At 62.8% G+C, this 23,153-nt stretch overlaps 3 protein-coding genes and 1 pseudogene across 3 annotated transcripts; all 4 read left to right on the top strand.

The window, feature by feature from the left end:
• The first annotated feature begins 4,106 nt into the window (after positions 1-4,106).
• On the top strand, positions 4,107-13,061 carry LOC120388314 (annotated as a pseudogene).
• LOC120388310 (galactoside alpha-(1,2)-fucosyltransferase 2-like) lies at positions 5,228-6,498 on the top strand. Its single transcript, XM_039510084.1, has one exon. The coding sequence runs from the start codon at positions 5,228-5,230 to the stop codon at positions 6,296-6,298; it is 1,071 nt and encodes a 356-aa protein (XP_039366018.1). The 3' UTR covers positions 6,299-6,498.
• A 3,982-nt stretch (positions 13,062-17,043) lies between the features above and the next one.
• LOC120388308 (galactoside alpha-(1,2)-fucosyltransferase 2-like) lies at positions 17,044-19,497 on the top strand. The gene is made up of 2 exons (XM_039510082.1): positions 17,044-17,398; positions 18,277-19,497. Exon 2 carries the CDS (start codon positions 18,305-18,307, stop codon positions 19,373-19,375), a length of 1,071 nt encoding a protein of 356 aa, XP_039366016.1. The 5' UTR covers positions 17,044-17,398; positions 18,277-18,304; the 3' UTR covers positions 19,376-19,497.
• Positions 19,498-20,304: 807 nt separating this feature from the next.
• On the top strand, positions 20,305-21,337 carry KMT5C (lysine methyltransferase 5C). Its single transcript, XM_039510298.1, has 2 exons — positions 20,305-20,420; positions 20,861-21,337. The coding sequence occupies exons 1-2, from the start codon at positions 20,305-20,307 to the stop codon at positions 21,132-21,134; spliced, it is 390 nt and encodes a 129-aa protein (XP_039366232.1). The 3' UTR covers positions 21,135-21,337.
• The last annotated feature ends 1,816 nt before the right edge of the window (positions 21,338-23,153 follow it).

Raw genomic sequence — 23,153 nt, 5'->3', positions numbered from 1 at the left:
GACCATACCGTGGTTTTTTAAAAATGTATATTAGGAACAAAAAAAAATCCTGAGACTGGCATTGATCCCTTTTAGATGGAAATGGTAGAATTTTCAATACTACAGACCAGGTAGAATTTTTCAATAAATAGTTCTGTGTCTGGAAAAAAACCCAAAACAGATGATGATGTCATAGCATATGATGATGTTAACACACTTTCCATTCCACTAGTTGCTCAGGTGGATGTCAAACAGCAGCTACAAAAGTGAGTCATTTTAATATCAGCAGGGCGCAGTAATATGCATGGAAGAGTTTGAAAAGAGCTGGCTGAGGAATTAACGACACTTTATGTTGATTTTGCCCTGCGGCAGGTCCAGAAGAAAGCTCACATTGTGGCAAGTTTTAAAACGGGTAAATGGGACGACCCGAGTAATTATGGGCCTGTCAGCCTGACCTCGATCCTGTGGAAGATAATGGGGTGGCTGATACGGGACTCGATTGATCAAGAATGAAAGAAGGGTGCCATAATTCCTCAGCGTGGGATTATGGAAACTAGACCCCGTCACACTAACGTGCTAGCCTCTGTCGCTGTGGTCGCACGGTTGGTGGAGGAAGGTCACAGGGTTGGTGTCACATCTGTAGATGTCGGGAAGGCGCGGGAGCTGGTGACTGATTAACAGGAACGTCAGGAAATGAGTGTGTTAAACAGAGTCGCAGCCGCCCAACTGGCAGCTCTCAGAATGTACCTGCACATGGAGACGTGCCATCGAGGGGCAGGGGGACGGGGAGACGGGGGGCATTTCTAGACGCTGAGCTTGTTCATGTCAATGACGCAGAAGAAAATATTCAAGCCTCACAGATCAAGTTTGCAGAGGCCACAAAACCTGGAGGAGGGGCTCCCAGCTGGGGTGGATCGGCCGTCGCTCGGCAGCCGGGTGGAGTGGTTAGAGCCGGTTTCCCTTCCCCTGGCCTCCCCCACCCCAGCACGGGGCCCACGCCAGCCACAGAGCCTGGGCGTTACAGACAGGCGGGGGGGGGGGCGCTCGCCTTCCCGCCGCTGGCCCAAACCTCCCATATCGTTTGTGTTGGTGATGGACAGAGAGATCCCCCCCACTCTGCCGCCCCCAGATTCAGCCACCCCTGCTGCCCACAGGGTTGGCCCTGCCAAGGCAGAGGGAGGCCGGACGCCTGGGTTCTTCCAGGGTGGGGGGAGGGTGCTAATGGGTCACGGCTGCTGAACTGTCTATCAATCCCGTGGGGGGTGGGGGTAAATTCCCCCCAGGGTTGGGCTCCACCCCTCCCTTCCTCCTGGCCCAAGAGCAAGTGATTACAGAGAGAGGGAGGAGCTCGGACTCCTGGGTTCTCTTCTTGGCGGACACGGAAGGGCGATATTCACTGGGGCGCCCCCTGCCGGGCCCCACCCCACCCGAGCCGGGCGGCCGGCCAGCCAGGCGCCCCCGGGCAGAGACGACCCCAAGCTCTCGCTCTACGCCCACGTCCGCCTGGAGCCAGTGAGGCCGCGCCGGGCGGAGCAGGAGGAGCCCAAACGGACGGTGACCTTTCACCCCTTCGCCCCCCCGCAACGCCTGCGGCTGGTGGTGAGCCACGGCTCTATCGCCCTCGACGTGGCCTCCAGCGAGGAGTCGGCCTGAGGCTCTGGGGCCAGGAGGGGCCCAGCTCCCTCCTCACCTGGCTGCCCCCCCCCCCAGCCCACCTACCCCACTGGACAGAGCTTCTCCGGAGCTCCTCCCCCGCCAGGGGTGGAACCGGCCCCGGGGGGGTTATTTATAGTCAGTCGGACAGGGGGCCCCAGGCCTGATAAGGGGGGTGGATGCGAACAGGCTACTGGGACGTGGGGCCTTTCCCCTCTAGGGGGCGCTGGCCTGGGTCCGGCCCCAGGGCAGGGACTGGCTGGCTCAGGGGGGCAGGGAATGGGGTTCGGGGCCTGTCCCCCCTGGGGGGCGCTGGCCTGGCTCCAGGGGACCGGCTGGCTCAGGGTGCCAGGCCCTGATCTCACCCCAGAGGGAGAAGTGGTTGGAAAGTGGGGCGCTGTCCATGGGGATGGGGGGACTCCTACCCCCCCGCCTGCCCCCCCCGGCCGTGGGGCACAGGTCTGCCCTGTCCTGCCCCCAGCCGTGTACAACACCCAGACCCTGGCTCAGGCTTTCGGTGGGGACTGGGCCAGATGCCCTGGGGAGGCACCAGCCCACTGCCTGGCATCCCCATGCACCCCCTAGAGTTGGGAGGCTGCACACAGGGCACCCCCAAATCCCATGGCCCCCGTCTCCCCAGCATCCTTAGCCCTCGGCAGGCCAGCCCTGCAGCCGGGGCACAGGGTGGTGTTCAGATGCTGCCCGGCCCAGGACGCCTGGGTTCCCCCCCGGGCTGTACAGGGGGGTGAGTTCATTAGTTGATCCGTTAGGGGTTTGGTTTGATCCCCCCGTCCTCACCTCAGAGGCGTCCCTTGTGTTTAGATTGGAAGGGCCAGATCCCCCCCCCCCAGTGTCACTGGGCCGGAGCCCCGTTGGACTCAGTGGGGCCAGCCCCCAATGGAGCAAGGGCCGATTAACCCTGGGGGGGCCGTGGCCGGGGCTGTTCCTCTCCCCTCCTCCTCCATGTCTGGTGCTAGTTCTGTGGTTTTTCTCCCTCAATCCCCAGCTGCTGGAGTCAGGGGGTGAGGGGAGAATTGTGTTTGATAAACTTTCCCCCATGGGGGGGGCAGGTGGCTCCCCCCAACCCCCCGAAAAAGGAGCCTGGCCTGACTCCATTGAAAGCTCCTGGGGTCGTTTGCGATCGTATCAACTTTCGGTCCTGAGGCCCAGCTGGTGGATTTTGAGCCTGGGGGCTGATCTGGGGGCCCAAAGGGATTAATTTCTAGCAATCCCCAGAGCTTTGTGTTCCTTGCTCCCTTACTGGCTTGGGAGGTGGGGTCACCCCAGGCTGGTTAAAGGGGGGTCTGAACACCCCCCACCCCGATTGCATGACGTAGTCTTTAGGGTTCTCTGTAGTGGGGGGCTGGGAACTGGGTCCAAAGGACACTGGGGGCAGTAGAAGATGGGGGGGGGGGAGCCAGGACTCCTGGGTTCTGGCTCCAGCTGTGGGAGGGGAGCAGGGTCTAGTGGTTGAGGGGGGAGGGCTGAGAGTCAGGACTCCTGCAGTCAGACTCCAGTTGTGGGACAGGAGGGGGAAGTGGGGGGTGGGAGGCAGGACTCCTGGGTCCCAACCCCAGCTGTACCTGGGTCCAGTCGCGTCACCTCTGTGCCTCAGTTTCCCCATCTGCAAAATGGGTTTCACACTCACCTACCTCACTGGGGGAGGGAGGCGAAGCCATTTCTGAAGCATCCCGGCAGCCCCCCTCCCCCTGCCAGGGTGCAGCGCCCCCTTTCCCTGCCCCCCACCCCCGCCGTGGGGCCTGCAGAGCCCGGGCTTTGCGGACAGGGTGGGGGGAACCTCCTGTTCCAGCCCAGCTGACCTGAAACTCCCACGTGGCTTGTGCTGGTGAGAGATTCCCCCCCCCCCAATTCAGCGGCCCCTGCTCCCCACAGCCCCCTTGGGGCTCAGGGTTGGCCCTGCCAAGGCAGAGGGTTGCCGGACACCTGGGTTCTTCCGGGTGGGAGGGGGGGCTCTGCAGTGGAGGAGGGGTTGGGACTGGAAATATGGGGTGACTCACCCCCCCGACCTACCCCCACAGCTGATCCCAGGATGGGGGGGGATGAATTGGTGCTAGGGGCACAGGGTGCAAAGCTCTGGGGAAGGGAGGGTGGGGCCTGAGGGGGTTCCCAGCCCCCCCTCTGGGGGTGGGGCCTTGCGGGAGGGGGAGGAGCTCAGCTGGGCATTTGTGTCGGGGTTTTTTTGGGGGATGGGGGAGAAAATCCCCTTTTAAAGGGGGAAAAAAACATGGTTGGAATAAAGATATTTCTAAAAGCGATTGTGTCTGTCCCGACAGCCCCTGGGGGCAGGTGGGGGAGCTGGGATTCAGGACGCCTGGGTTCTAGCGGGGAGGGGAGTGGGGGCTAGTGGTTAGAGCAGGGGGGGTACAGGAGCTGCTGTCCCTGCCCTGCAGAGCTCCCAAGCTCCACCAGGGGGCCCCGTGTCACGAGCAGGCTCGGGGCGCAGCAGGGGGCGCTCTCCCCTGGCAGTCGGGGGTCCCAGGGCGGTGCTGGGGGGGCTCGTGCTCCCCAGGGGGCTCCAGGTTTCAGCTACGTGACCCTGCCCCATAAGGAGGGACATGGGGGGCAGTGCAGAGGCTGGGAGCCAACCCCTGGCGCCCGGCTCCGTCCGGCCTCTCCCTAGTCCCCACCCCTGGGGGCAGGGACCCACGGGCCCTCCCCAGCCCGAGGCGGGTCCCCTCCCATCCAGCCCGGGCCCAGCCACCACCCGTCACCTCAGCCTGGACCCGAGGAAGCCGCTGGCCTGGGGCTGGATCCTGCAGCCAGGTGAGGCCCGGCAGGCGGGGCGGGGGCAGCGCCCAGGGGGCGGGGGAGAGACGGGGCAGTGGGGACCCTCCTGCCCCCCTGTGTCTCGGGAATGGGCCCTAAGCTGGGGGCCATTGGGATGGGGGGGTCATAAGGAGGGAATGAAAAAGGGGGGCTGGGGCCGGCTGATGTAACCACTAGACCCCACTTCCCTCCCAGAGCCAGGGAGAGAACCCAGGAGTCCTGGCTCCCAGCCCCTGTGATCGACCCCCACGACCCTTTTCCTGCCCTAGGTGGGCTGGTCGTGGCCTGGTTCTGCGCAGACTCATATACTGGCTGGAAGACACAAGATCGAGACACTAGCCAGGACTCCTGGGTTCCCTCCCCGGCTCTGGGAGGGGAGTGGGGGGGCTGGGAGCCAGGACTCTTGGGTTCCCTCCCCAGCACTGGGAGGGGAGTGGGCTCTAGTGGTGGGAGCAGTGGGGCTGGGACTCCCCCAACCTTTGTCAAGGTCACTGGGTCCCCAGGGATTGTCCTGGCTCCAAGGAGGAATTTTTAGTGTTTGCTTTTCCTCTGCTTTGATCAGAAAAGAAAGCGGAAATTGCCCCCTCGGCCTTGACCTTCAGCACCTGCACTAAGCCAGGGCGGGGCCAGCAGGGGCTGCGGGTCGGGAGTGAGGGGCACCGGCAGGGCTAAGATCGGGGGATGCAGAGGCAGCTGAGTTGGGACCCTGGGAACAGCAGGACTCGGGCCTGGAAGACCCCTCCTGTGCTCATCCCCTGCTCCTCCCCCCTCTCTCCCCAGACCGGAACCTCCTTCCCTTCACCTCACCATGGCATCCCTAGTCTCCTGGGTCCCCTTCTGGCCACCCCTCCGGCTCTCCATCTTCCTGCTGGCCATCATGACCTTCTCCATCATCCTCCACTGGAGGGGCTGGTTCCCTGCCAGTGGACAGAGGCTCCCCTCCTCCAATGCCATGGGGCAGCCCCCAGCCATGGCTCCCATCCTGCCCCCCACCACACCCCCCGCCACGGGGCGCGGCATGTGGACCGTGAACTCCGACGGGCGCCAGGGGAACCAGATGGGTCAATACGCCACCCTCTACGCCCTGGCCAAGATGAACGGGCGCCAGGCCTACATCCTCCCGGAGATGCACGAGAAGCTGGCGCCGCTCTTCCGCATCACCCTGCCCGTGCTCTCCAGCGATGTGGTCCGGAGCGTCCCGTGGAGGAACTATTGGATCCACAATTGGATGTCGGAGGAGTACAGGCACATCGAGGGGAAATACGTCCGGCTCACGGGCTACCCCTGCTCCTGGACCATCTACCACCACCTCCGGCAGGAGCTCCTCCAGGAATTCTCCTTCCACGACCACATCAAGGAGGAGGCCAACCGGTACCTGGCCGGGCTGCGTGGGCAGCGCCGGAACGTGACCTACGTGGGCGTCCACGTCCGGAGGGGGGACTACATCCAGGTGCTGACCCAGGTCCGAAAGGGGGTGGTGGCGGACAAGGCCTACCTGGAGAAGGCCATGGGCTACTTCCGGGCCAAGTACCAGGAGCCGGTCTTCGTGGTGACCAGCAACGGGATGGAGTGGTGCCGGGAGAACATCGACGCCTCGCGGGGGGACGTGTATTTCTCGGGGGACGGGAAGGAGTCGTCGCCGGGGAGGGACTTTGCTCTCTTGGTCCATTGCAACCACACGATCATGACCGTCGGGACCTTTGGCATCTGGGCCAGTTATCTCGCTGGGGGGGAGACCATCTATTTGGCCAACTACATTCTCCCCAATTCCCCCTTCCTCCGGGTCTTCAAGCCTGCGGCCGTCTACCTGCCCGAGTGGATTGGGATTGATGCCGATCTCTCCCCACTGCTGAATGGGAGCTATAAAAATAATAAATAACAAATGGAAGAAAGGGGCAATGGATAGTAATATATATAAATCAGAAACTGGGGATTGTAGAAAATTGATAAGGGAAGCAAAGGGACGCATGACGACATCTATGGCAAGCAAAGTTAAAGACCATACCGTGGTTTTTTTTAAATGTATATTAGGAACAAAAAAGAATCCTGAGACTGGCATTGATCCCTTTTAGATGGAAATGGTAGAATCTTCAATACTGCAGACCAGGTAGAATTTTTCAATAAATACTTACGTGTCTGGAAAAAAACCCAAAACAGATGATGATGTCATAGCATATGATGATGTTAACACACTTTCCATTCCACTAGTTGCTCAGGTGGATGTCAAACAGCAGCTACAAAAGTGAGTCATTTTAATATCAGCAGGGCGCAGTAATATGCATGGAAGAGTTTGAAAAGAGCTGGCTGAGGAATTAACGACACTTTATGTTGATTTTGCTCTGCGGCAGGTCCAGAAGAAAGCTCACGTTGTGGCAAGTTTTAAAACGGGTAAATGGGACGACCCGAGTAATTATGGGCCCGTCAGCCTGACCTCGGTCCCGGGGAAGATAATGGGGTGGCTGATACGGGACTCGATTGATCAAGAATGAAAGGAGGGTGCCATAATTCCTCAGCGTGGGATTATGGAAACTAGACCCCGTCACACTAATGTGCTAGCCTCTGTCGCTGTGGTCGCACAGTCGGTGGAGGAAGGTCACAGGGTTGGTGTCACATCTGTAGATGTCGGGAAGGCGCGGGAGCTGGTGACTGATTAACAGGAACGTCAGGAAATGAGTGTGTTAAACAGAGTCGCAGCCGCCCAACTGGCAGCTCTCAGAATGTACCTGCACATGGAGACGTGCCATCGAGTGGCAGGGGGATGGGGAGACGGGGGGGCATTTCTAGATGCTGAGCTTGTTCATGTCAATGACGCGGAAGAAAATATTCAAGCCTCACAGATCAAGTTTGCAGAGGCCACAAAACCTGGAGGAGGGGCTCCCAGCTGGGGTGGATCGGCCGTCGCTCGGCAGCCGGGTCGAGTGGTTAGAGCCGGTGTCCCTTCCCCTGGCCTCCCCCGCCCCAGCATGGGGCCCACGCCAGCTACAGAGCCCGGGCGTTACAGACAGGCGGGGGGGCGGGGTGGGGGGAGTGGCCTTCCCGCCGCTGGCCCAAACCTCCCATATCGTTTGTGTTGGTGATGGACAGAGAGATCCCCCCCACTCTGCCGCCCCCAGATTCAGCCACCCCTGCTGCCCACAGGGTTTGCCCTGCCAAGGCAGAGGGAGGCCGGACGCCTGGGTTCTTCCAGGGTGGGGGGAGGGCGCTAATGGGTCACGGCTGCTGAACTGTCTATCAATCCCGTGGGGGGTGGGGGTAAATTCCCCCCAGGGTTGGGCTCCACCCCTCCCTTCCTCCTGGCCCAAGAGCAAGTGATTACAGAGAGAGGGAGGAGCTCGGACTCCTGGGTTCTCTTCTTGGCGGACACGGAAGGGCGATATTCACTGGGGCGCCCCCTGCCGGGCCCCACCCCCCACCCCGAGCCGCCGGCGGCCGGCCAGCCAGGCGCCCCCGGGCAGAGACGACCCCAAGCTCTCGCTCTACGCCCACGTCCGCCTGGAGCCAGTGAGGCCGCGCCGGGCGGAGCAGGAGGAGCCCAAACGGACGGTGACCTTTCACCCCTTCGCCCCCCCGAAACGCCTGCGGCTGGTGGTGAGCCACGGCTCTATCGCCCTCGCCGTGGCCTCCAGCGAGGAGTCGGCCTGAGGCTCTGGGGCCAGGAGGGGCCCAGCTCCCTCCTCACCTGGCTGCCCCCCCCCTCCCATGGGATTGCACTGAGCCGCCGCCCACCTACCCCATTGGACAGAGCTTCTCCGGAGCTCCTCCCCCGCCAGGGGTGGAACCGGCCCCGGGGGGGTTATTTATAGTCAGTCGGACAGGGGGCCCCAGGCCTGATAAGGGGTGTGGATGTGAACAGGCTACTGGGACGTGGGGCCTTTCCCCTCTAGGGGGCGCTGGCCTGGGTCCGGCCCCAGGGCAGGGACTGGCTGGCTCAGGGGGGCAGGGAATGGGGTTCGGGGCCTGTCCCCCCTGGGGGGCGCTGGCCTGGCTCCAGGGGACCGGCTGGCTCAGGGTGCCAGGCCCTGATCTCACCCCAGAGGGAGAAGTGGTTGGAAAGTGGGGCGCTGGGCATTGGGATCGGGGGACTCCTATCCCCCGCCTGCCCCCTGGCCGTGGGGCACAGGTCTGCCCTGTCCTGCCCCCAGCCGTGTACAACACCCAGACCCTGGCTCAGGCTTTCGGTGGGGACTGGGCCAGATGCCCTGGGGAGGCACCAGCCCACTGCCTGGCATCCCCATGCACCCCCTAGAGTTGGGAGGCTGCACACAGGGCACCCCCAAATCCCATGGCCCCCGGCTCCCCATCTCCCCAGCATCCTTAGCCCTCGGCAGGCCAGCCCTGCAGCCGGGGCACAGGGTGGCGTTCAGATGCTGCCTGGCCCAGGACGCCTGGGTTCCCCCCCGGGCTGTACAAGGGGGTGAGTTCGTTAGTTGATCTCGTTAGGGGCTCGGTTTGATCCCCCCCGTCCTCACCTCAGAGGCGTCGCTTGTGTTTAGATTGGAAGGGCCAGATCCCCCCCCCCCCAGTGTCACTGGGCCGGAGCCCCGTTGGACTCAGTGGGGCCAGCCTCCAATGGAGCAAGGGCCGATTAACCCTGGGGGGGCCGCGGCCGGGGCCGTTCCTCTCCCCTCCTCCTCCATGTCTGGTGCTAGTTCTGCGGTTTTTCTCCCTCAATCCCCAGCTGCTGGAGTCAGGGGGTGAGGGGAGAATTGTGTTTGATAAAACTTTCCCCCATGGGGGGGGGGGGGGCAGGTGGCTCCCCCCAACCCCCCGAAAAAGGAGCCTGGCCTGACTCCATTGAAAGCTCCTGGGGTCGTTTGCGATCGCATCAATTTTCGGTTCTGAGGCCCAGCTGGTGGATTTTGATCCTGGGGGCTGATCTGGGGGGAGGGGAGGCAAAGGGATTAATTTCTAGCAATCCCCAGAGCTTTGTGTTCCTTACTCCCTTACTGGCTTGCGAGGTGGGGGGGGGTGACCCCAGGCGGGTTCCAGTGGTGTCTGAACACCCCCCCCCCCGCTGGCCTGCCGTAGTCTGTCGGGTTCTCTGTAGGGGGGGGCTGGGAAGTGGGGCCAACGGACTCTGGGGGCCGTAGAAGATGGGGGGGGGGGTGCCCGGACTCCTGGGTTGAGGCGCCCGCTGTGGGAGGGGGGCCGGGTCTCGGGGTTGAGGGGGGAGGGCTGAGAGCCCGGTCTCCTCCAGTCAGACTCCAGTTGTGGGACAGGAGGGGGAAGTGGGGGGTGGGAGGCAGGACTCCTGGGTCCCAACCCCAGCTGTACCTGGGTCCAGTCGCGTCACCTCTGTGCCTCAGTTTCCCCATCTGCAAAATGGGTTTCACACTCACCTACCTCACTGGGGGAGGGAGGCAAAGACATTTCTGAAGCATCCAGGCAGCCCCCCCCCTGCCAGGGTGCAGCGCCCCCTTTCCCTGCCCCCCACCCCCGCCGTGGGGCCTGCAGAGCCCGGGCTTTGCGGACAGGGTGGGGGGAACCTCCTGTTCCAGCCCAGCTGACATGAAACTCCCACGTGGCTTGTGCTGGTGAGAGATTCTCCCCCCCCCCCAGTTCAGCCGCCCCTGCTCCCCACACCCCCTTGGGGCTCAGGGTTGGCCCTGCCAAGGCAGAGTGGGGCCGGACACCTGGGTTCTTCTGGGCGGGGGGGGGGCTCTGCAGTGGAGGAGGGGTTGGGACTGGAAATATGGGGTGACTCACCCCCCCGACCTACCCCCACAGCTGATCCCAGGATGGGGGGGGATGAATTGGTGCTAGGGGCACAGGGTGCAAAGCTCTGGGGAAGGGAGGGTGGGGCCTGAGGGGGTTCCCAGCCCCCCTCTGGGGGTGGGGCCTCGCGGGAGGGGGAGGAGCTCAGCTGGGCGTTTGTGTCGGGGTTTTTTTTTGGGATGGGAGAGAAAATCCCCTTTTTAAGGGGAAAAAAACATGGTTGGAATAAAGATATTTCTAAAAGCGATTGTGTCTGTCCCAAGGAGCCCCTGGGGGCGGGTGGGAGAGCTGGGAGGCAGGACGCCTGGGTTCTAGCGGGGAGGGGAGTGGGGGCTAGTGGTTAGAGCAGGGGGGGTGCAGGAGCTGCTGTCCCTGCCCTGCAGAGCTCCCAAGCTCCACCAGGGGGCCCCGTGTCACGAGCAGGCTCGGGGCGCAGCAGGGGGCGCTCTCCCCTGGCAGTCGGGGGTCCCAGGGCGGTGCTGGGGGGGCTCGTGCTCCCCAGGGGGCTCCAGGTTTCAGCTACGTGACCCTGCCCCATAAGGAGGGACATGGGGGGCAGTGCAGAGGCTGGGAGCCAACCCCTGGCGCCCAGCTCCGTCCGGCCTCTCCCTAGTCCCCACCCCTGGGGGCAGGGACCCACGGGCCCTCCCCAGCCCGAGGCGGGTCCCCTCCCATCCAGCCCGGGCCCAGCCGCCACCCGTCACCTCAGCCTGGACCCGAGGAAGCCGCTGGCCCGGGGCTGGATCCTGCAGCCAGGTGAGGCCCGGCAGGCGGGGCGGGGGCAGCGCCCAGGGGGCGGGGGAGAGACGGGGCAGTGGGGACCCTCCTGCCCCCCTGTGTCTCGGGAATGGGCCCTAAGCTGGGGGCCATTGGGATGGGGGGGTCATAAGGAGGGAATGAAAAAGGGGCTGGGGCCGGCTGATGTAACCACTAGACCCCACTTCCCTCCCAGAGCCAGGGAGAGAACCCAGGAGTCCTGGCTCCCAGCCCCTGTGATCGACCCGCACGACCCTTTTCCTGCCCTAGGTGGGCTGGTCGTGGCCTGGTTCTGCGCAGACTCTTATACTGGCTGGAAGACACAAGATCGAGACACTAGCCAGGCTTGGAGCCAGGACTCCTGGGTTCCCTCCCCGGTTCTGGGAGAGGAGTGGGGTCTAGTGGTTAGAGCAGGGGAGTCTGGGAGCCAGGACTCCTGGGTTCCCTCCCCAGCGCTGGGAGGGGAGTGGGCTCTAGTGGTGGGAGCAGTGGGGCTGGGACTCCCCCAACCTTTCTCAAGGTCACTGGGTCCCCAGGGATTGTCCTGGCTCCAAGGAGGAATTTTTAGTGTTTGCTTTTCCTCTGCTTTGATCAGAAAAGAAAGCGGAAATTGCCCCCTCGGCCTTGACCTTCAGCACCTGCACTAAGCCAGGGCGGGGCCAGCAGGGGCTGCGGGTCGGGAGTGAGGGGCACCGGCAGGGCTGGAAGGGGGAGGGTGGGGCTAGCAGGGGGCTGCGGGTCGGGAGTGAGGGGCACCGGCAGGGCTAAGATCGGGGGATGCAGAGGCAGCTGAGTTGGGACCCTGGGAACAGCAGGACTCGGGCCTGGAAGACCCCTCCTGTGCTCATCCCCTGCTCCTCCCCCCTCTCTCCCCAGACCGGAACCTCCTTCCCTTCACCTCACCATGGCAACCCCGGTCTCCTGGGTCCCCTTCTGGCCACCCCTCCGGCTCTCCATCTTCCTGCTGGCCATCATGACCTTCTCCGTCATCCTCCACTGGAGGGGCTGGTTCCCTGCCAGTGGACAGAGGCTCCCCTCCTCCAATGCCATGGGGCAGCCCCCAGCCATGGCTCCCATCCTGCCCCCCACCACACCCCCCGCCACGGAGCGCGGCATGTGGACCGTGAACTCCGACGGGCGCCAGGGGAACCAGATGGGTCAATACGCCACCCTCTACGCCCTGGCCAAGATGAACGGGCGCCAGGCCTACATCCTCCCAGAGATGCACCAGCAGCTGGCGCCGCTCTTCCGCATCACCCTGCCCGTGCTCTCCAGCGATGTGGTGCGGAGCGTCCCGTGGAGGAATTATTGGATCCACAATTGGATGTCGGAGGAGTACAGGCACATCAAGGGGAAATACGTCCGGCTCACGGGCTACCCCTGCTCCTGGACCATCTACCACCACCTCCGGCAGGAGATCCTCCAGGAATTCTCCTTCCACGACCACGTCAAGGAGGAGGCCAACCGGTACCTGGCCGGGCTGCGTGGGCAGCGCCGGAACGTGACCTACGTGGGCGTCCACGTCCGGAGGGGGGACTACATCCAGGTGCTGACCCAGGTCCGAAAGGGGGTGGTGGCGGACAAGGCCTACCTGGAGAAGGCCATGGGCTACTTCCGGGCCAAGTACCAGGAGCCGGTCTTCGTGGTGACCAGCAACGGGATGGAGTGGTGCCGGGAGAACATCGACGCCTCGCGGGGGGACGTGTATTTCTCGGGGGACGGGAAGGAGTCGTCGCCGGGGAGGGACTTTGCTCTCTTGGTCCATTGCAACCACACGATCATGACCGTCGGGACCTTTGGCATCTGGGCCAGTTATCTCGCTGGGGGGGAGACCATCTATTTGGCCAACTACATTCTCCCCAATTCCCCCTTCCTCCGGGTCTTCAAGCCTGGCATTCTACCTGCCCGAGTGGATTGGGATTGATGCCGATCTCCCCACTGCTGAATGGGAGCTATAAAAATAATAAATAACAAATGGAAGAAAGGGGCAATGGATAGTAATATATATAAATCAGAAACTGGGGATTGTAGAAAATTGATAAGGGAAGCAAAGGGACGCATGACGACATCTATGGCAAGCAAAGTTAAAGACCATACCGTGGTTTTTTTTAAATGTATATTAGGAACAAAAAAGAATCCTGAGACTGGCATTGATCCCTTTTAGATGGAAATGGTAGAATCTTCAATACTGCAGACCAGGTAGAATTTTTCAATAAATACTTACGTGTCTGGAAAAAAAAACCCCGAAACAGGTGATGATGTCATAGCATATGATGATGTTAACACACTTTCCATTCCACTAGTTGCTCAGGTGGATGTCAAACAGCAGCTACAAAAGTGAGTCATTTTAATATCAGCAGGGCGCAGTAATATGCACGGAAGAGTTTGAAAAGAGCTGGCTGAGGAATTAACGACACTTTATGTTGATTTTGCCCTGCGGCAGGTCCAGAAGAAAGCTCACATTGTGGCAAGTTTTAAAACGGGTAAATGGGACGACCCGAGTAATTATGGGCCCGTCAGCCTGACCTCGATCCCGGGGAAGATAATGGGGTGGCTGATACGGAACTCGATTGATCAAGAATGAAAGAAGGGTGCCATAATTCCTCAGCGTGGGATTATGGAAACTAGACCCCGTCACACTAACGTGCTAGCCTCTGTCGCTGTGGTCGCACGGTCGGTGGAGGAAGGTCCCAGGGTTGGTGTCACATCTGTAGATGTCGGGAAGGCGCGGGAGCTGGTGACTGATTAACAGGAACGCCAGGAAATGAGTGTGTTAAACAGAGTCGCAGCCGCCCAACTGGCAGCTCTCAGAAAGTACCTGCACATGGAGACGTGCCATCGAGGGGCAGGGGGACGGGGAGACGGGGGGCATTTCTAGACGCTGAGCTTGTTCATGTCAATGACGCGGAAGAAAATATTCAAGCCTCACAGATCAAGTTTGCAGAGGCCACAAAACCTGGAGGAGGGGCTCCCAGCTGGGGTGGATCGGCCGTCGCTCGGCAGCCGGGTCGAGTGGTTAGAGCCGGTTTCCCTTCCCCTGGCCTCCCCCACCCCAGCATGGGGCCCACGCCAGCCACAGAGCCCGGGCGTTACAGGCAGGCGGGGGCGCGCTTCCCGCCGCCGCTGGCCCAAACCTCCCATGTGGTTTGTCTTGGTGACGGACAGAGAGATCCCCCCCACTCTGCCGCCCCCAGATTCAGCCACCCCTGCTGCCCACAGGGTTGGCCCTGCCAAGGCAGAGGGAGGCCGGACGCCTGGGTTCTTCCAGGGTGGGGGGAGGGCGCTAATGGCTAACGGCTGCTGAACTGTCTATCAATCCCGTGGGGGGTGGGGGTAAATTCCCCCCAGGGTTGGGCTCCACCCCTCCCTTCCTCCTGGCCCAAGAGCAAGTGATTACAGAGAGAGGGAGGAGCTCGGACTCCTGGGTTCTCTTCTTGGCGGACACGGAAGGGCGATATTCACTGGGGCGCTCCCTGCCGGGCCCCACCCCCCCACCCCGAGCCGCCGGCGGCCGGCCAGCCAGGCGCCCCCGGGCAGAGACGACCCCAAGCTCTCGCTCTACGCCCACGTCCGCCTGGAGCCAGTGAGGCCGCGCCAGGCGGAGCAGGAGGAGCCCAAACGGACGGTGACCTTTCACCCCTTCGCCCCCCCGAAACGCCTGCGGCTGGTGGTGAGCCACGGCTCTATCGCCCTCGCCGTGGCCTCCAGCGAGGAGTCGGCCTGAGGCTCTGGGGCCAGGAGGCCCAGCCCTCCTCACCTGGCTGCCCCCCCCCGCCCATGGGATTGCACTGAGCCGCCGCCCACTTACCCCACTGGACACAGCTTCTCCGGAGCTCCTCCCCCGCCAGGGGTGGAACCGGCCCCGGGGGGGTTATTTATAGTCAGTCGGACAGGGGGCCCCAGGCCTGATAAGGGGGGTGGATGCGAACAGGCTACTGGGACGTGGGGCCTTTCCCCTCTAGGGGGCGCTGGCCTGGGTCCGGCCCCAGGGCAGGGACTGGCTGGCTCGGGGGCAGGGAATGGGGTTCGGGGCCTGTCCCCCCTGGGGGGCGCTGGCCTGGCTCCAGGGGACCGGCTGGCTCAGGGTGCCAGGCCCTGATCTCACCCCAGAGTGAGAAGTGGTTGGAAAGTGGGGCGCTGGGCATGGGGATGGGGGGACTCCTACCCCCCCGCCTGCCCCCCCCGGCCGTGGGGCACAGGTCTGCCCTGTCCTGCCCCCAGCCGTGTACAACACCCAGACCCTGGCTCAGGCTTTCGGTGGGGACTGGGCCAGATGCCCTGGGGAGGCACCAGCCCACTGCCTGGCATCCCCATGCACCCCCTAGAGTTGGGAGGCTGCACACAGGGCACCCAAAATCCCATGGCCCCCGGCTCCCCAGCATCCTTAGCCCTCGGCAGGCCAGCCCTGCGGCCGGGGCACAGGGTGGGGTTCAGATGCTGCCTGGCCCAGGACGCCTGGGTTCCCCCCCGGGCTGTACAAGGGGGTGAGTTCGTTAGTTGATCCGTTAGGGGTTTGGTTTGATCCCCCCGTCCTCACCTCAGAGGCGTCCCTTGTGTTTAGATTGGAAGGGCCAGATTCCCTCCCCCCCCCCCCCCGGTGTCACTGGGCCGGAGCCCCGTTGGACTCAATGGGGCCAGCCCCCAATGGAGCAAGGGCCGATTAACCCCACGGGGGGGCCGGGGCCCTTCCTCTCCCCATCTTCTCCATCTCTGGTGCTAGTTCTGCGGTTTTTCTCCCTCAATCCCCAGCTGCTGGAGTCAGGGGGTGAGGGGAGAATTGTGTTTGATAAAAAAACTTTCCCCCATGGGGCAGGTGGCTCCCCAACCCCGAAAAGGAGCCTGGCCTGACTCCATTGAAAGCTCCTGGGGTCGTTTGTGATCGCATCAATTTTCGGTCCTGAGGCCCAGCTGGTGGGTTTTGATCCTGGGGGCTGATCTGGGGTGGGGGGGGGTGCAAAGGGATTAATTTCTAGCACTCCCAGAGCTTTGTGTTCCTTGCTCCCTTACTGGCTGGCGAGGTGGGGGGGGGTGACCCCAGGCTGGTTACAGGGGGGTCTGACCACCCCCCACCCCGATTGCATGACGTAGTCTTTAGGGTTCTCTGTAGTGGGGGGCTGGGAACTGGGTCCAATGGACAGTGGGGGCAGTAGAAGATGGGGAGCCAGGACTCCTGGGTTCGGGCTCCAGCTGTGGGAGGGGAGCAGGGTCTAGTGGTTGAGGGGGGAGGGCGGAGAGCCAGGACTCCTGCAGTCAGACTCCAGTTGTGGGACAGGAGTGGGGTGGGAGGGGAAAGTGGGGGGTGGGAGGCAGGACTCCGGGGTCCAGTCACATCACCTCTGTGCCTCAGTTTCCCCATCTGCAAAATGGGTTTCACACTCACCTACCTCACTAGGGGAGGGAGGCGAAGCCATTTCTGAAGCATCCAGGCAGCCCCCCCCCGCCAGGGTGCAGCCCCCCACTTCCCTGCCCCCCACCCCCGCCGTGGGGCCTACAGAGCCCAGGCTTTGCGGACAGGGTGGGGGGAACCTCCTGTTCCAGCCCAGCTGACCTGAAACTCCCACGTGGCTTGTGCTGGTGAGAGATTCCCCCACCCAATTCAGCCGCCCCTGCTCCCCACACCCCCTTGGGGCTCAGGGTTGGCCCTGCCAAGGCAGAGGGTTGCCGGACACCTGGGTTCTTCCGGGCGGCAGGGGGGGGCTCTGCAGTGGAGGAGGGGTTGGGACTGGAAATATGGGGTGACTCACCCCCCCGACCTACCCCCACAGCTGATCCCTGGATGGGGGGGATGAATTGGTGCTAGGGGCACAGGGTGCAAAGCTCTGGGGAAGGGAGGGTGGGGCCTGAGGGGGTTCCCAGCCCCCCCTCTGGGGGTGGGGCCTCGCGGGAGGGGGAGGAGCTCAGCTGGGCGTTTGTGTCAGGGGTTTTTTTTGGGATGGGGGAGAAAATCCCCTTTTTAAGGGGAAAAAAACATGGTTGGAATAAAGATTTTTCTAACAGCGATTGTGTCTGTCCCGACAGCCCCTGGGGGCAGGTGGGGGAGCTGGGAGGCAGGACGCCTGGGTTCTAGCGGGGAGGGGAGTGGGGGCTAGTGGTTAGAGCAGGGGGGGTGCAGGAGCTGCTGTCCCTGCCCTGCAGAGCTCCCAAGCTCCACCAGGGGGCCCCGTGTCACCAGCAGGCTCGGGGCGCAGCAGGGGGCGCTCTCCCCTGGCAGTCGGGGGTCCCAGGGCGGTGCTGGGGGGGCTCATGCTCCCCAGGGGGCTCCAGGTTTCAGCTACGTGACCCTGCCCCATAAGGAGGGACATGGGGGGCAGTGCAGAGGCTGGGAGCCAACCCCTGGCGCCCGGCTCCGTCCGGCCTCTCCCTAGTCCCCACCCCTGGGGGCAGGGAACCACGGGCCCTCCCCAGCCCCAGGCGGGTCCCCTCCCATCCAGCCCGGGCCCAGCCACCACCCGTCACCTCAGCCTGGACCCGAGGAAGCCGCTGGCCTGGGGCTGGATCCTGCAGCCAGGTGAGGCCCGGCAGGCGGGGCGGGGGCAGCGCCCAGGGGGCGGGGGAGAGACGGGGCAGTGGGGACCCTCCTGTCCCCCTGTGTCTCGGGAATGGGCCCTAAGCTGGGGGCCATTGGGAGGGGGGGGTCATAAGGAGGGAATGAAAAAGGGGGGCTGGGGCCGGCTGATGTAACCACTAGACCCCACTTCCCTCCCAGAGCCAGGGAGAGAACCCAGGAGTTCTGGCTCCCAGCCCCTGTGATCGACCCCCATGACCCATTTTCCGCCCTAGGTGGGCTGGTCGTGGCCTGGTTCTGCGCAGACTCTTATACTGGCTGGAAGACACAAGATCGAGACACTAGCCAGGCTTGGAGCCAGGACTCCTGGGTTCCCTCCCCGGCTCTGGGAGAGGAGTGGGGTCTAGTGGTTAGAGCAGGGGAGTCTGGGAGCCAGGACTCCTGGGTTCTCTCCCCGGCGCTGGGAGGGGAGTGGGCTCTAGTGGTGGGAGCAGTGGGGCTGGGACTCCCCCAACCTTTGTCAAGGTCACTGGGTCCCCAGGGATTGTCCTGGCTCCAAGGAGGAATTTTTAGTGTTTGCTTTTCCTCTGCTTTGATCAGAAAAGAAAGCGGAAATTGCCCCCTCAGCCTTGACCTTCAGCACCTGCACTAAGCCAGGGCGGGGCCAGCAGGGGCTGCGGGTCGGGAGTGAGGGGCACCGGCAGGGCTGGAAGGGGGAGGGTGGGGCTAGCAGGGGGCTGCGGGTCGGGAGTGAGGGGCACCGGCAGGGCTAAGATCGGGGGATGCAGAGGCAGCTGAGTTGGGACCCTGGGAACAGCAGGACTCGGGCCTGGAAGACCCCTCCTGTGCTCATCCCCTGCTCCTCCCCCCTCTCTCCCCAGACCGGAACCTCCTTCTCTTCACCTCACCATGGCAACCCCGGTCTCCTGGGTCCCCTTCTGGCCGCCCCTCCGGCTCTCCATCTTCCTGCTGGCCATCATGACCTTCTCCATCATCCTCCACTGGAGGGGCTGGTTCCCTGCCAGTGGACAGAGGCTCCCCTCCTCCAATGCCATGGGGCAGCCCCCAGCCATGGCTCCCATCCTGCCCCCCACCACACCCCCCGCCACGGGGCGCGGCATGTGGACCGTGAACTCCGACGGGCGCCAGGGGAACCAGATGGGTCAATACGCCACCCTCTACGCCCTGGCCAAGATGAACGGGCGCCAGGCCTACATCCTCCCGGAGATGCACGAGAAGCTGGCGCCGCTCTTCCGCATCACCCTGCCCGTGCTCTCCAGCGATGTGGTGCGGAGCGTCCCGTGGAGGAATTATTGGATCCACAATTGGATGTCGGAGGAGTACAGGCACATCAAGGGGAAATACGTCCGGCTCACGGGCTACCCCTGCTCCTGGACCATCTACCACCACCTCCGGCAGGAGATCCTCCAGGAATTCTCCTTCCACGACCACGTCAAGAAGGAGGCCAACCGGTACCTGGCCGGGCTGCGAGGGCAGCGCCAGAACGTGACCTACGTGGGCGTCCACGTCCGGAGGGGGGATTACATCCAGGTGCTGACCCAGGTCCGAAAGGGGGTGGTGGCGGACAAGGCCTACCTGGAGAAGGCCATGGGCTACTTCCGGGCCAAGTACCAGGAGCCGGTCTTCGTGGTGACCAGCAACGGGATGGAGTGGTGCCGGGAGAACATCGACGCCTCGCGGGGGGACGTGTATTTCTTGGGGGACGGGAAGGAGTCGTCGCCGGGGAGGGACTTTGCTCTCTTGGTCCATTGCAACCACACGATCATGACCGTCGGGACCTTTGGCATCTGGGCCAGTTATCTCGCTGGGGGGGAGACCATCTATTTGGCCAACTACATTCTCCCCAATTCCCCCTTCCTCCGGGTCTTCAAGCCTGCGGCCGTCTACCTGGCCGAGTGGATTGGGATTGATGCCGATCTCTCCCCACTGCTGAATGGGAGCTATAAAAATAATAAATAACAAATGGAAGAAAGGGGCAATGGATAGTAATATATATAAATCAGAAACTGGGGATTGTAGAAAATTGATAAGGGAAGCAAAGGGACGCATGACGACATCTATGGCAAGCAAAGTTAAAGACCATACCGTGGTTTTTTTAAAATGTATATTAGGAACAAAAAAGAATCCTGAGACTGGCATTGATCCCTTTTAGATGGAAATGGTAGAATCTTCAATACTGCAGACCAGGTAGAATTTTTCAATAAATACTTACGTGTCTGGAAAAAAAAAACCCCGAAACAGGTGATGATGTCATAGCATATGATGATGTTAACACACTTTCCATTCCACTAGTTGCTCAGGTGGATGTCAAACAGCAGCTACAAAAGTGAGTCATTTTAATATCAGCAGGGCGCAGTAATATGCATGGAAGAGTTTGAAAAGAGCTGGCTGAGGAATTAACGACACTTTATGTTGATTTTGCCCTGCGGCAGGTCCAGAAGAAAGCTCACATTGTGGCAAGTTTTAAAACGGGTAAATGGGACGACCCGAGTAATTATGGGCCCGTCAGCCTGACCTCGATCCCGGGGAAGATAATGGGGTGGCTGATACGGGACTCGATTGATCAAGAATGAAAGGAGGGTGCCATAATTCCTCAGCGTGGGATTATGGAAACTAGACCCCGTCACACTAACGTGCTAGCCTCTGTCGCTGTGGTCGCACGGTCGGTGGAGGAAGGTCACAGGGTTGGTGTCACATCTGTAGATGTCGGGAAGGCGCGGGAGCTGGTGACTGATTAACAGGAACGTCAGGAAATGAGTGTGTTAAACAGAGTCGCAGCCGCCCAACTGGCAGCTCTCAGAATGTACCTGCACATGGAGACGTGCCATCGAGGGGCAGGGGGACGGGGAGACGGGGGGCATTTCTAGACGCTGAGCTTGTTCATGTCAATGACGCGGAAGAAAATATTCAAGCCTCACAGATCAAGTTTGCAGAGGCCACAAAACCTGGAGGAGGGGCTCCCAGCTGGGGTGGATCGGCCGTCGCTCGGCAGCCGGGTCGAGTGGTTAGAGCCGGTTTCCCTTCCCCTGGCCTCCCCCACCCCAGCACGGGGCCCACGCCAGCCACAGAGCCTGGGCGTTACAGACAGGCGGGGTGGGGGGAGTGGCCTTCCCGCCGCTGGCCCAAACCTCCCATATCGTTTGTGTTGGTGATGGACAGAGAGATCCCCCCCACTCTGCCGCCCCCAGATTCAGCCACCCCTGCTGCCCACAGGGTTGGCCCTGCCAAGGCAGAGGGAGGCCGGACGCCTGGGTTCTTCCAGGGTGGGGGGAGGGCGCTAATGGGTCACGGCTGCTGAACTGTCTATCAATCCCGTGGGGGGTGGGGGTAAATTCCCCCCAGGGTTGGGCTCCACCCCTCCCTTCCTCCTGGCCCAAGAGCAAGTGATTACAGAGAGAGGGAGGAGCTCGGACTCCTGGGTTCTCTTCTTGGCGGACACGGAAGGGCGATATTCACTGGGGCGCCCCCTGCCGGGCCCCACCCCCCCACCCCGAGCCGCCGGCGGCCGGCCAGCCAGGCGCCCCCGGGCAGAGACGACCCCAAGCTCTCGCTCTACGCCCACGTCCGCCTGGAGCCAGTGAGGCCGCGCCGGGCGGAGCAGGAGGAGCCCAAACGGACGGTGACCTTTCACCCCTTCGCCCCCCCGCAACGCCTGCGGCTGGTGGTGAGCCACGGCTCTATCGCCCTCGCCGTGGCCTCCAGCGAGGAGTCGGCCTGAGGCTCTGGGGCCAGGAGGGGCCCAGCTCCCTCCTCACCTGGCTGCCCCCCCCCAGCCCACCTACCCCACTGGACAGAGCTTCTCCGGAGCTCCTCCCCCGCCAGGGGTGGAACCGGCCCCGGGGGGGTTATTTATAGTCAGTCGGACAGGGGGCCCCAGGCCTGATAAGGGGGGTGGATGCGAACAGGCTACTGGGACGTGGGGCCTTTCCCCTCTAGGGGCGCTGGCCTGGGTCTGGCCCCAGGGCAGGGACTGGCTGGCTCGGGGGCAGGGAATGGGGTTCGGGGCCTGTCCCCCCTGGGGGGCGCTGGCCTGGCTCCAGGGGACCGGCTGGCTCAGGGTGCCAGGCCCTGATCTCACCCCAGAGGGAGAAGTGGTTGGAAAGTGGGGCGCTGGGCATGGGGATCGGGGGACTCCTACCCCCCCGCCTGCCCCCCGGCCGTGGGGCACAGGTCTGCCCTGTCCTGCCCCCAGCCGTGTACAACACCCAGACCCTGGCTCAGGCTTTCGGTGGGGACTGGGCCAGATGCCCTGGGGAGGCACCAGCCCACTGCCTGGCATCCCCATGCACCCCCTAGAGTTGGGAGGCTGCACACAGGGCACCCAAAATCCCATGGCCCCCGTCTCCCCAGCATCCTTAGCCCTCGGCAGGCCAGCCCTGCAGCCGGGGCACAGGGTGGTGTTCAGATGCTGCCTGGCCCAGGACGCCTGGGTTCCCCCCCGGGCTGTACAGGGGGGTGAGTTCATTAGTTGATCCGTTAGGGGTTTGGTTTGATCCCCCCGTCCTCACCTCAGAGGCGTCCCTTGTGTTTAGATTGGAAGGGCCAGATCCCCCCCCCCCAGTGTCACTGGGCCGGAGCCCCGTTGGACTCAGTGGGGCCAGCCCCCAATGGAGCAAGGGCCGATTAACCCTGGGGGGGCCGCGGCCGGGGCCGTTCCTCTCCCCTCCTCCTCCATGTCTGGTGCTAGTTCTGTGGTTTTTCTCCCTCAATCCCCAGCTGCTGGAGTCAGGGGGTGAGGGGAGAATTGTGTTTGATAAACTTTCCCCCATGGGGGGGGCAGGTGGCTCCCCCCAACCCCCCGAAAAAGGAGCCTGGCCTGACTCCATTGAAAGCTCCTGGGGTCGTTTGCGATCGTATCAACTTTCGGTCCTGAGGCCCAGCTGGTGGATTTTGATCCTGGGGGCTGATCTGGGGTGGGGGGGCCAAAGGGATTAATTTCTAGCACTCCCCAGAGCTTTGTGTTCCTTGCTCCCTTACTGGCTTGGGAGGTGGGGGGTGTGACCCCAGGCTGGTTAAAGGGGGGTCTGAACACCCCCCACCCCGATTGCATGACGTAGTCTTTAGGGTTCTCTGTAGTGGGGGGCTGGGAACTGGGTCCAAAGGACACTGGGGGCAGTAGAAGATGGGGAGCCAGGACTCCTGGGTTCTGGCTCCAGCTGTGGGAGGGGAGCAGGGTCTAGTGGTTGAGGGGGGAGGGCTGAGAGTCAGGACTCCTGCAGTCAGACTCCAGTTGTGGGACAGGAGGGGGAAGTGGGGGGTGGGAGGCAGGACTCCTGGGTCCCAACCCCAGCTGTACCTGGGTCCAGTCGCGTCACCTCTGTGCCTCAGTTTCCCCATCTGCAAAATGGGTTTCACACTCACCTACCTCACTGGGGGAGGGAGGCGAAGCCATTTCTGAAGCATCCCGGCAGCCCCCCTCCCCCTGCCAGGGTGCAGCGCCCCCTTTCCCTGCCCCCCACCCCCGCCGTGGGGCCTGCAGAGCCCGGGCTTTGCGGACAGGGTGGGGGGAACCTCCTGTTCCAGCCCAGCTGACCTGAAACTCCCACGTGGCTTGTGCTGGTGAGAGATTCCCCCCCCCCAATTCAGCGGCCCCTGCTCCCCACAGCCCCCTTGGGGCTCAGGGTTGGCCATGCCAAGGCAGAGGGTTGCCGGACACCTGGGTTCTTCCGGGTGGGAGGGGGGGCTCTGCAGTGGAGGAGGGGTTGGGACTGGAAATATGGGGTGACTCACCCCCCCG

Source organism: Mauremys reevesii, linkage group 22, assembly GCF_016161935.1.
Source record: "Mauremys reevesii isolate NIE-2019 linkage group 22, ASM1616193v1, whole genome shotgun sequence".
Lineage (NCBI taxonomy): Eukaryota > Metazoa > Chordata > Testudines > Geoemydidae > Mauremys > Mauremys reevesii.
Note: the sequence above shows the minus strand (reverse complement) of the source record. Positions and strands in the feature narration are given on the sequence as shown.